The following is a 13192-nucleotide window of genomic DNA, read 5'->3' as shown; positions in this document are numbered from 1 at the left end:
GTGAGAACCCATCAACATGCAACAGAGCCCAAGTGACTCAACCCAACCAATACAAATACCCAATTGGAGCGTGAGTGCCACACTCCTCCAAGCGCGTACGCCTACTACCTCCCAAACCAAAGCCTACCCCTCTGACCTGCATTTACCAAAAACCACAGCACAAAAACATGAAAACCAGTGGACATGCCAACCACCATTGCCACAAACACCACCACCTCGGCTTCGTAGCTCAAAACCCTTCTTAACCTCCAACCCTTAATCATTAATCAATTTGTTGGTTGTACTATATACTATATTTAATTCTCCTGAAGACCCAAATGAGAAATTTTCAAGGTCTTGTTGTTTTGTTGTTGTCTGTTGTAATTAGTTTTGTTGCTTAGGAGGTCAATTAGTCGTTGAGCTTTCACTTTCTCTATTTGATCGGCTGGTAGTTCCTATGTTTGACTCTAATTGAAGCAACGCATCTCTCTCTTAAGCTCTGTACTGTAATGGGTATCCCATTATTCTCTTCGATTCTCCGCTTTCAATTCCAACAAAGAGGCTTGGTGGTGGTGGTGGAGATTCGGCATTGAATTTCGGGAATGGGGTTTGTGGGTTTTGATATGGGGGTCTTGAGAAATTTGGGGTTTTTGTGGTCACGGAGGAGGAAGTTGAGGTTTCTGTACTTGGTTGTGTTCTGGTTATGGGCAGCTTTTGTGCTTCTTCAGCCAGTGGCGGGTCTCAGACCCTTACGCGAAAGGGCTCGGTCGTGGGGTGATGAGGTTGGTATTGAGAATTTTGATTCTTTTTGGTGTATATGGTTGTTTGTGATTGAAATTTATGGTGTTTTTAGGGTAAATATTGTGGCTTTCAATGTGGAAATGGGAATTTGATCTTCTGCTAAGTGCTATGTGTATTTGTTTATTATATATAGTTTAGCATTTGCATGAATATAGTGTGAAATATTGATGGGAGATACGATGAGAATTGCAAAATTAAAGATGATGTTTCTAGAGTGAGGTTGGAGGAGCTTAATAGTGGTGTGACAGTAACTTTTATTTGCTTGCTAGAAAACATAATAGGTCATGTTCTGAACCTTGTTATGAAGTTGGCTCCAATGCTAGCCCATTAACTAAGTACTGAGCCCTACAACCCTTCATGATTTTCAAACAAGACAAAGATGATTCAGTATTTTACGTAATCTATTGTTGTCTTCTATTTTGTTACTCAGATTCTAATAATTCCATTGATTGAATGTGTGATGGAAACTGTTTTACATAAAATCTTATTTAGTGACATTTTAATTTGAATGTTGATTAGGTCATTAAATCTGTAGCCACAGAAAAAATGAAAGAAATAACTCGTCGTTTACTGTTAACCAATAAATCTTTTCAATTACAGCACCTGCTGATATTGACATTTATATTAGTTGTTTGACATTTCAATTTATTGTTTCTGAGGAAGACCACAATTGATCTTTGGAATTGCAAAAACTATGAATAAACCTACTAAATTCCTCATTTTGCTTTTTGCAGTGGCTATTTGTAAGAAAAGATGAAAGTGATTTGGGTCCATTTTCTACATGGAACATAACAGGAACTTACAGAGGTTTGTAACTTATATATTTGTGGATAAATTTAGTTATTGGGGCTATTTCTTGTTCAGAAGTTGTTGATTACTAACTGGATCAGATGATATTCTTATTATTATTCATAGCATTGTGTATTATGAGGCTTATTGCTGGAGTAATTCTGAAAAATTAGCGGATCATGTAGCTCTAACAATGCTAGTCGAAGGCGCTGGATAAAGAAGGGGGAGGGGGTGCTATAAGCCTGTAGCGAAATTATAAGAGGATGTTGCAATGCAACTTTCGGAGAAGAGAAAAGGTTGGGGATTGGGGGGTGGGGGTAGGTTGTATATGATTCCGAAAAGGGAATATACATAGAGGTTAATAACCTATTTGATAGCTTAAACTTCGGCTGATTCAAAAGGTTTTCAAACTTGTTTGAGATAGATAGAAACATGCAGGGATCAAGTGCTATTATTGATTAAAACACTTAAACGAACTGTTGCCCTAGTTGGCTATTATCTTTCTACCCATCTGTTTGGTTGGTTTTGTCCACCAAAGTTGTGACCCTACTTTTGACACACAAAAAAAAAAAAAAAAATCAACCCACTTTTTACACAATTTTTTTTTTTTTTTACCGTACTTGTGGGTTTCTAATACTCAATAACCAAAGGCATATTGGTTGTATGTTTCAAGGTGCATATCTAAGGTTTTTTTTTATTATTTTTTAACCCTTGATGCAATTGATAGCTTCTAAGAGGTCTACAATTTTGTAAGTAATGCTTCCCTTGGTGTTTTAATAAATTATTTTATACAGTAACGGATTTTGAAAACTTCATAATTTCTCGTGTCATTGGTTTTAGTTTTCTTAAAAGGTTGCATTCACCAATCAAAATCATGAATTTGTTGATAAAGTTATACAAAGAAGGTTATTAGAAATTTAATATTCATGACAGTTTTAACTTTTAACTCCTGAAAGACTTAATTGTGCTAGAATACAAATAATTGTTGTTCCACATAGTAACAGTTTAGGTTTTCAGAACAGTGGTAAACTAACAAACACTTAACATGATGTCAGAGTGGGAGGAGGCCCTTGAGTTTGAATCTTTGCAACTGCAACCTCCCAAATTATACTGAATTCCATGTGTTCCAATGGTGGGGGAGGCCCACACGTGAGATGGAGTGTTAAAGTGAGATGGAGTGTTAAAGAATAAGTGACTGTTATTCCACATGCTAACAACTTAAGCTTTTTGGGAATAAACCCACAAAACTTAATTAATTGAAGATGCAAGAAGATATCTTATTTTCTTAAATTTACTTGGGTTCAACCACAATCACTTTTTGGTGATTTTGTTACTAAAATGCAAAGAAAATATATTTGGATGAGTCCTTAGAATTGCTTGTTCACAGGAAGCATGGAGATATTTACACTATAAGGCTCCATTTGGATGGAGGGATTTAAATAAATGGATTTTTATTTTACAGTTAAGATTACATTGATTAGATGAATCATAAAAATACTAAATACAATGCATTTGAAATTTGAAATGATTGGATTCGATGTAGTATTTTGGATTTGAAATATTAACTACAATGAATCTTTTGAAATCCATGCATTTCTTCTACTTCTTCCCACACAAATACAAAGTTCTTTGCACTGTTAACATTATATTCAAGCACGAACTATAAAATTAACTAAAATGACTACATTTGAAATCTCACAATCCAAATGGATCCTAAAAGTAAATTTTCAATTTGAGGTCCATTCATTGAGCAGGTGTTTCTATCTTGACCTGATTATATATACATCTTTACATGTGAGTTGCAGGGACTTGGAAGTTTCCTGATTCCGCAAATAGCTCTTCCAGGTTTCCAGATTTTAGAAAAACCAGTGGCAACTCTATCATTGAATTAGTTAGCACACAAACAAAAATAACTGGCGTACATTATGTGCAGGTGCGCAGTTTGAACCCTTAATGATGATCATATCAAAGTAAAGTCTGCATCTGTAATTAGCATGCCTTAGTTTATCAGATAAAAGGTGCCTTATTGATAAAGAGGACCATTGCCATGAATGATATTTGCAAGACTAAAATGCCATGTCCATTATCTATTTTTGACAAGTTTGTGCATCTATATATGCTGGAGGTGGGTGGGTGAGTTTCTGTGTGATGTGTAACTGAATTTAGTTCTGTATAAATGTATGTGTGAGTAATCAAAGAATCAAAAGTCAGATGATTTCCTTGTATACTAATGGCATAAACCTATGGGGCCTTCTCCTGCAGACAGGCAAATGCCTCAGAATGCTTTATACCATGATAAATTTTCTCCTGATTGGACATGTTCTCCATGAACTTAGCTGTCAAATGTTTTCCCTGTATTGTTAGCAGCTTGATTTATCAAAGTGTAGCGACTGGTTTTTGAGTCAATCTTTTGGTAGACTTTATCATTTCTTGTTGAGCTTAAGGATCTGTTTTACATTTCCTTATGAGTAATATATTTTGAGGCTCTCAAGTGTCTAATTCAGATACAGTTCCTAGGGCAGAAGCGAGTATGGTTAATAAACAATAATTTCCTGTATATCACTTTGGGGTACATGTTCAATTCTATGATCTGCATGGTATGGGCACTGATCATATTTAAAATGTCATATTATGAAGATGAGCAGCCAAAAGACTCAAATATGCTATCTTGTGACAACCTATATGATTCTAGTAGTCTTTCTCAAGATGTTTATTTTTTAATAATTTGTCCTCTGTAGTGTACTCCTTTATTTTCTTTTAGTGAAAGTATGTTTTTATAAAAATACATGAATAAAGATTTGTTTTACCTTTGAGTTTTCAAGTTAGTATCATACTCTTATAATAATGTTATATTTCTTCATTTTTCTGACAACAGGGCGTAATTATTTTCCATGATATGTTTGACAATGAACACAATGTTGGTGGTGTTCAAATCAAGGTGGAAGGTGTATTTATATGGCCATTTAGACAACTTCGAATGGTGGCTAACAGGTAATTTTCATGTTTTTGTTATTGGAAGTTTGTTCTCCTTTTTGTTGATTCATCATTTGCACCTGGTTTGCATTTAAATTTTTGTATTGTACTTATGTGTCCTATCATTTTGTAGTGGAAAAGAGGGAGAGTCAAGCCAAGAAGAAGATTATATTTTGTCAAACCCGTATCATATGGTAACATTTGTTGCGCAACTCATATTGTTATGCAGCCTAATAACTCTACATGACTTTCTGCCATCTTATGATGCATTGTGTCTTGCTGTTTGTCACATATCTTGATAATTTTCATTATGTTAAGTTTTGTCATCTGTTGTGCAAGAAGGGTGACAATAGAGTGGATTATTGCTTTGATTGTGTTTTAAATAATTTCTTGAACTAGGTTTAGGGATATGCTGTTGTTAATATACCGTTGATATTTTGGAGTGGATTATTGCTTTGATATTTTCGACTAGGTTTAGGTTTAGAGTGGATTATTGCTTTGATATGTTTAGATATAGCTGATAGCTGTTAGGCAGATTCTAGTTTTGGTCTGGTTTTTGTTGTTTTGTGGTAGTGGACATCTTATTTACTGATTTTATGTCCTCTCTATTTTATTGGAAATAAAAGCTTTGGTTTCTCTCTCTATACATTTTAGAGGTACTGCTTTTAGTGTTATTCTTCTTGATTGGGAGGAGCTTTTGCTTGTTGATGTTTTCCAAAATACGATGAGGTTCTCATTCATTTTACTTGTATCTCTTTCTTTAGTCTAAATAAAATTTGTGTTTCGTATAGAAAAGTAATAATAACATTTGGTTTTTATTAAATTGTTATTTCATATTATAATTGTCAAAAGTGAAATAAGCAAGCAAAAAAGAATTGAATGCTTCATTGAGTTTGGTTGCACGTTCCCAAGCCTGCTACCATTCCTTGAACAAGGACTTGCATTTTAATGAATGACAGTATTCATTACACTAGTTCATATCTGTGTACAATATACATAATACATGTACTGATGAGAGTTTTGAGTACTCACATGCTACATGTATTACTTTTTGAACAGCTTGGAGTTTTCTCTTCCCAGGTTTTCCAAGAATCTCCACGAGATAGGATATGGAGGAAAAAGCATTGTAATTTCTCCTACTTCACTATTAACTCACTTTTATATTTCTTTTATGATCTTATAATAATTTATTTTGTTCTTACTGCAGCACCAATTTATGAAATGGAGAAACTTTGTAATATAGAAATTGCGGGCCAAATTTCACGTGTCTCATCCGCCCATAATGGTATTTGAGTTTTCTCAGCGTATGGGTTCTTTCTTTCCTTTTAATTGCTTCCTTACCATCCTTTTCCTAAAATATTAAAAATATGGTATTTTAAAATTTAGGTTCCGTTTGGCAGCATTTTTTTTTTGTTTTTGATTAAAGATAGAGAAGGAGAAAGAAGAGAAAAAGGAGAAGAGAGATCATCAACGTGAATGAGAGAGGAGAAAATGTATATAAAATGAAAAACTAAAAACAATTTAAAGAGTTTATTTTGTTGTTATAGTTTCATATATTCTCTTCATTTCTTTCTCACTTCTCTCATAGCCCTTCTACCTCTCTCCTTTCTTTCATATCTTTGTTATAGTTTTTGTTACTTTGCAACTTATTTTGGTGTTTTTCTATTCAGCATCTCTGAACTTGTGTCATGTTATATGCATATGTGCATAGAAAGTATTTGGCTTATATGAAACTTATTCTACCATCTCATACCTTTGCATAATAATATTTATGTAATTAACTATCATAATCATGTAATTCTATTTCATCTTATTGTGTAAAATTCTGTGTCCTTTATAAAAATTTTTGTTCCTATAAGAAAGTCATCATACCATCTTTATTTTTTATTTATGTCTATTTGTATTAGTCTTTTTAATAAATTTAATAACTGAACTTCATGCATTGAGGGGCTTGTGCATTTGGGGAGGTCAAAACTTCTAACTTTAGATTATGACTGGACATTTTTTTTGTTGTGTTTATGAAATTTCTACTCTTATTACAAATTGGCTACATGTCTTCTATTAGATGGAGATCGTGATCGTTACCAAATAGAAGGGTTGATGGAGAGTCCTGCAGTTGATGATGATGGAGATTGCTTCTCACCCTTGATATTAAATGCTACTTCCATCAATGTTGAGGTGTACTACAACAAAGCAGTGAACTTTACGTTGATGGTCACCTTTGTATCCTTTATTTGTCCTCAGTCTTTCAGGATAATTTCAATGTTATATGCCACTTTTAGGTAGGAATATTCCTTGACATATTTTATCAGATCTCTTTCCTCCAAGTTCTTCTCTTAATTCGGCAAATGGAACATAGCAACACTCAGTCAGTAAGAATTTTTGTCTGAACATACTTTCAGAGAAACAATGGACTTCCTTTTACATGCTGTCATTTGTATTTGTAAGTGCAGTATTTGTCAATTGTTGTTCAGTTTTATTATTTGACAGAAGTAATTGCTGTTGCTTTTCTCAGGGGGCTGCCAAAGTTTCGATTCTAATGATTGGCCAACAGGCTATCATGGATGCTTATCTTTGCCTTCTACATTTGACTGCAGGAATACTTGTTGGTATGTTTAGTTATTCATCACTACCAGCTTATTTGTAAATTGCTTGGTATGTTTCCAATCTTAGAATTTTTAGTATACTAGTAAGACACTCACGATGAAGCTATTGTAATTATACTTGCTGCAAAACATGAAGTTATTGTAATCATCTAAGGTACTTGGTTTCCAATTTGCCATTCAGATCATCCAATAGCTAAGAAGTATTGAATTTAAGATTACATCAACATATCTCCTGTCTTTTGACACATCAAAGTTACAAATAGAGAGAAGTGCTTCATAATTAAAGATTAGAAATTGATTGCAAATAATTTGAAAATTATTCCATTAATTTATAGTAGCTTCTGGAAACATAGATTTCTGAAGGATTTCAGCTAGCTGGAGACTATAAGTGTCTTTTCATCTTGTTTTGCTTTGTTTTTTTCTGTTTGGTGTACCTAATGTGCACTTTAAACGTGTGCTGCAGAATCCTTATTTAATGCTTTTGCAACTGCCGCTTTTTTCAAGTTTGTTGTCTTCTCAATATTTGAGATGAGATATCTTCTTGCGATATGGAAAGCAAGTAGGCCTTCAAATAGTGGAGAAGGTTGGGAGACGATGAGGCGTGAGCTTTCAGTTTTATATAGCCGTTTCTGTAAGTACTATTTCAGAATGGATGCTTCTTTATTTGCATGTGGAATGCCACTTCATCAACTTATGGTCGAAATTCTGAGTTATAACATCTATTGGGAATGATGCACACAGATACACTTGGATTCTACATATCCATTCACATTCAACTCTTTGAAGTTAATCTCTTTGTATTCTCTTGGAAGATTGGATAGGAAATAAAGTGATCTGACAATTGTAGGTTGTGTGTCAGTTTCTTCTTATGAAATTTTGGTTTTAAGCTACATACCGAGCTTTTAGTTTTTAGCTAAGTAATGTTAAAGATGGTTGCTTTTCATTGCTTTTTTAAGGCCGTTAGATAAGTTGTTTGGTTTTTACCTAGTATAATAAGGTAGACAATTTCATCTGATGGACTGGAAGATAATTGGGGGAGAGGTGTCATAAATTCTCTTGTTATTTCAACAAATGTGTAATTTGGTAATGGGCCAATGGCTCAAAACTTGATTGGGTTAATGGCAAGAAACAATTTATCAACATAGACTGGTCTAAGAGTGGGGTGACTTTGGAGACCTGTGGACAATCCCTTAAACCCAAGATGTTCTCTACCAACAGATCAAAATGAGTGTCTCTACCAAAATCAGTAGTTTCATTTGAGTTTGCAAATGACATAAGATTTGTGAATCTTTTGAACGAATTATTCTTGATTTTATGAGTGGGCAAATGACAGGATACTTTCTTAAATGATAATTTCTTGGATATTTTAACTATGGTATACTCCTTAAGTTCTGAGAAAACGTAAAGGTTGGGGCGGAGATAGTGATAGGGTTAAGTGGCCGGGAGGAACCCAAGGCAGATATTGTGTGAAGCTTTGGCCTATTTTTGATTAATACAAATGACTTAAATTCATTAAAAGAAAAAAGTAAAGTTCGGTGAAGTCTCTTACTTTCAAAATTTGCGAGTTCAATACCCTCTGATATTCCAACAAAACTTCTTAAGCAGTTTTCACCATAGCCAATTTACAATTTTACATATTTGTGCTAGATTAATATAATTTGATGATTACTTTGTAGTTTCAAATGTTTATATCCAAATGATATACATTATCATTGCAGTTACTATGTTATAGTAGATGGCCGTTGGTTTTAAAGTATATTTCTAGAAGTGCTCTACTTTGTTTCTCTTCTCAAGGTTCTTCAAGGATGTATGCTGTATCACATATTATTACTAAAGTGTTAAGTTACTAAGAAACGTGCAAAACTTCTTTTTACAATCTATCAATTCATTTCTCTGAGCTACTAATGTAATGATGGAACAAATTCTATTTATTGTGATATTTGTTACCTAATGACTTGGTTATCATCCTTAATCTTTGCTATTTCACTATGGAGAAATAGTCCTTAGACTGTATTGGTTAGATACCCCGTATGCTTTAACCTTTGTTGTGTGCTCTCTGATTTCTGTTTTAGCTCTATGCTGTTGACTCAGATTAATTATATTGTATGATTATTTGTTTCAAATGGCTTTACCTAACTATTTGACTATTTGCAGATGGGATCCTTTTGGGAGGCATTCTGGTCATGTACGAGTTCCATAACTTCCTGAGACCTATTCTTCTTCTTATGTACTCCTTTTGGATACCTCAAATAGTCACCAATGTTATTCGTGATTCGAGAAAACCTTTGCATCCCCATTACATCTTAGGCATGACTGTTACTCGGCTTGCAATCCCATTATACATATTTGGTTGCCCTAACAACTTCATGCGCATTGAGCCTGACAAGAGTTGGTGTATTTGGTTGGGTGTATTTATTGGACTGCAAGCATCAATTCTTCTTCTTCAGCACTATCTTGGCTCTCGGTGGTTCATTCCTCGTCAGGTTCGATGCAACTCTGGTCATTTATATCTTCCTGGAAATTATTTTTTCTTTTTTCTCTTCACTTTTGATGCGACAATGAAACACACAAGCAAATTTGCATAAACACACCATCTGATTGCTGCATTTAGAAGGAATGTTAAGTATATGGATAAGATGTTGGGGAACTTTCCAAGGAGCAGGGTTATTCATTTGGACTATAATGCAAATTTCTTCTTGCAGTCGCATGGTAGCTAATTTGTTTTCACATAAGAATATTAATATATGATTTTATAAAAAAGACTGCCACTAAATGCTTTTTGAATTTTCATTTTGAAGGTCTGTAAAGAATATCATTGTCACACCCAAATTTTGTATTATAAAAATAATATACTTTATGCCGGCTTGTAGCACCTTCACATTCTTTCTATAGTAGTATATGCATGTATAGAGGTACACATATATGGTTTTCTGCTGCTCTTTTGCAATATTTGAAATATACAATGGCCATATGAATATAATAGTAGCCTTTATAATTGTGTACTGAAAAATAATAGCATTTATAATTGTTTTTTTATTTTTTGAGGTGCAAATTATGGCAGGAAGGTTTCTTTGTGGAAGTGTAATTATATTTTACCCTCACAATGTCACATGTACGTGACATTTCTGTATGATGGTTTGCAGATTCTACCTGAGAAGTATAGCTACTATAGACGGTTCGATCAGAATACAAATCATGCCTCAGACTGTGTCATTTGCATGACTGCAATTGATCTCACACAGCGTTCAAATGATTGCATGGTACAGTGATGGGGTGTTAAATATTGTAAATAGTAGCTAGACTTTGGTGCTTGATCTAATTTGCTATCTCCCTTGCAGGTGACACCATGCGATCATTTCTTTCATTCGGGTTGTTTACAAAGGTGGATGGATATAAAGATGGAGTGCCCAACTTGTCGGCGTCCACTCCCACCTGCCTGATCCACTCTGTCTATATCACGTATAGGATCAACTGACATCACCCAACTCACTAATTTTGGTAAATTGGCTTAGATTTTGACTGCTCAGACAAATTTTTTAATTTCTGAAGGCCTTTTTTTGGCCACCAATTTCTGATTATTCTTTGCGTGCCAACGTTTGCTTAGATTTTCCCATGTGAATTTTGGATAACTAGTATCACAATTTTTGTCGCCAAGTTCCAAAATAATTCAATAACCAAAGCATGCCTTTTTATTTTAAGTAAACGTTCTCAATAACGAAAGCATGCCTTTTGTTCAAATCATTCTCATTCTCAATATAATATTGTACATTTGTTTTCTGACATTTTGGAAATTTTGGTTTACTTGAGTGTTTGCTTTTTTGGCTTTTCATGATCTATTCCCGCCAGTTTCCATATGATACCTAGTTGCAAAATCTCATAATCCTGAAATTTCCATTCTGTATTCTATTTCAGGTTGGGTACTAAATCCACGTTCACCTTGAGTGCACCTTCAGGAGAAGGGTGAGATACAACATAATCAATTTCCAAATTGTAACAGATTCTGCAATAGTTTGCAACTCTAGCCAATAATTTTTTGCATTGTTGTATATTGTAAATTTAGTCAGCAATTCCATAGGTGCAAATCCTCATCAATCCCATAAAAATTTGGTTCCCACTGCATTTTTTTGGTTTCTAAAAGTAGGTTGAGAGATGAGTAAATGTCTTCAATGATGATTAAAAAGAAAAACAAAAAAAAGGGGCATTGGTTTTAGGGCTATTGATACCACATCTATGTTTCGTACATCTTAATATTCATGTATCTTAATTGTAGAAGGGAGAAATTAGATTGGATAGCGCAATTGTAAGCATTATTTTGTTCTCATGTAGTAGAGGGTATGCAGTGCCTACGAGGCTACAAGCATCTTTTCTCCTAAGCTATATGCTTTTTATAAAATACTTGTAAGACCTTCCTTGATTGAACCTTACGAGATAGAGCGGAAGTTATGATGAACTGCTGAATTCTTTCTCATTGATAGTTTCGTCTAATTTTAAGCTTGTTTGTTACCCCCTATAGTTGATTTGGCACCAGTTCTAGTTTTTGGTTCGCCATTTTTAGATGTCGCTTGCCAAATATTTCTTAAATACTTTCTCAATTACTAAACATAGGAATGATAATATTGGATTCCCTTCTCCCTAGAAAATGCGAATTAATTTCCCATAAATTTCATTCTGCCAATCAAATGGGATCTACAACTACTATTCTACATGCTAAAGTAATTAGCCCTACATTTGAAGCCCTAAACCTCATAAAAGAACAATGCTTGGCTCCATCCCCGGATGGGGGAACTCTGAACTCTTGTATCTCCATCTCACAAACTCATGTTATTTTTTGTCTTTTTATTCCAAATAAACAAAAAATTAATTCATACATAGAATGATATGAAAAAGGACATACATTTGTGAAATGGGATGGATCCGAGGTTGGAGCCAAGAATTTTCCTTCCTCAAATAAGAAGTTAAAAAAAAAGAGGGTCACACATGTAATAATCTTGTTCGTATCACATAATCTTTATTATTATAAAGTTAGGAGAATGGTTTGATGTTATAGGTTTCACCAAAAATAGGATTGCATAAAATACTTTTTATTCAACAAAATAGTCACATTAAAACAACCTAATAAATGAAGGTATAGTTGTAAAAAACAAGCATTAAAATAAAATTTAGAAGATAAAAAATACCCCCTACCTTAAAATGTAGAAAGAGTAATAAAAATTTATTAAACAATAAAAAAAATAAACACAATATAAATATCAATTGATACGTAAGGAGAGGCTAGTTGATAAGAAAAAAGACATGGGGGGGGCTATGCGCACCACCCCATTCTGCTGAGTTGACCACCCCCCCTAATTTTTTGCCCATTTTTGCCCATTTTGCCCTCCTCTCCTCCTCCCCCACCCAGCCACCTCTCCCCCACCGATCCCCTCCCCTCCCCCACCCAGCCACCTCTCCCCCACCGATCCCCTCCCCTCCCCAGCCCGCCCCTACCCAGCCACCTCTCCAGCCCCTACCCGCCCCTACCCAGCCACCTCCCCAGCCCTCCCCTCCCCAACGACAACCACCACTGTCAAATCCTCATCAAAACCCTCTTCTTCCTCCTCCGCCGCCCCCACCAAGCCCAAGAAGCCACACAACCAAGCCCCAAAACTCCTCAACTTCCGTCGCCGCCGCACCCCTACCCAGCCAGCCCACCCCTACCCAGCCGCGACCCCCGATCTGGAGAGAGAAGATGGCAGACAGAGGGGAGAGAGAGAAGATGGCAGAGAGAGGGGAGAGAGAGAGAAGGGAGATCGGGCGGCGGGGAGGGCTGGGTGTGGGCGGGGTCGACCGGCGAAGGGGAGGGCTGGGTCGCGCCGGCGGCGGGGAGGGCTGGGTGGGTCGCACCGGCGGCGGGGAGGGCTGGGAGGGGTGGCCGGCCAAATTGGAGGGGCTGAGTTTTTTTTTTTATTGCAGGGGCAAAATGGGCACAAAGGGGTAAAAATTTAAGTGGGGTGGTCAACTTAGTGCATTAGGGTGGTGCGCATAGCCCCCCCCAAAAGACATTTTCC

General features: G+C 35.6%; 1 protein-coding gene across 2 annotated transcripts; it reads left to right on the top strand.

Annotated features, from left to right (window-relative positions):
* Positions 1-180: 180 nt before the first annotated feature.
* On the top strand, positions 181-11598 carry LOC147286655 (RING/U-box superfamily protein). 2 transcript variants are annotated; one of them, XM_086240136.1, is made up of 15 exons: positions 181-761; positions 1515-1587; positions 3375-3502; positions 4445-4560; positions 4676-4736; positions 5623-5668; positions 5750-5827; positions 6608-6765; positions 6855-6914; positions 7058-7151; positions 7612-7779; positions 9303-9631; positions 10292-10408; positions 10487-10646; positions 11061-11598. In XM_086240136.1, exons 1-14 carry the CDS (start codon positions 582-584, stop codon positions 10586-10588), a joined length of 1710 nt encoding a protein of 569 aa, XP_086096262.1. In that variant the 5' UTR covers positions 181-581; the 3' UTR covers positions 10589-10646; positions 11061-11598. The 2 variants fall into 2 exon arrangements, with proteins under 2 accessions (XP_086096262.1, XP_086096261.1); XM_086240135.1 differs by having other exon boundaries at positions 5602-5668.
* The last annotated feature ends 1594 nt before the right edge of the window (positions 11599-13192 follow it).

This window comes from Dryas octopetala, chromosome 4 (assembly GCF_963921425.1).
Source record: "Dryas octopetala chromosome 4, drDryOcto1.1, whole genome shotgun sequence".
NCBI lineage: Eukaryota > Viridiplantae > Streptophyta > Magnoliopsida > Rosales > Rosaceae > Dryas > Dryas octopetala.
Note: the sequence above shows the minus strand (reverse complement) of the source record. Positions and strands in the feature narration are given on the sequence as shown.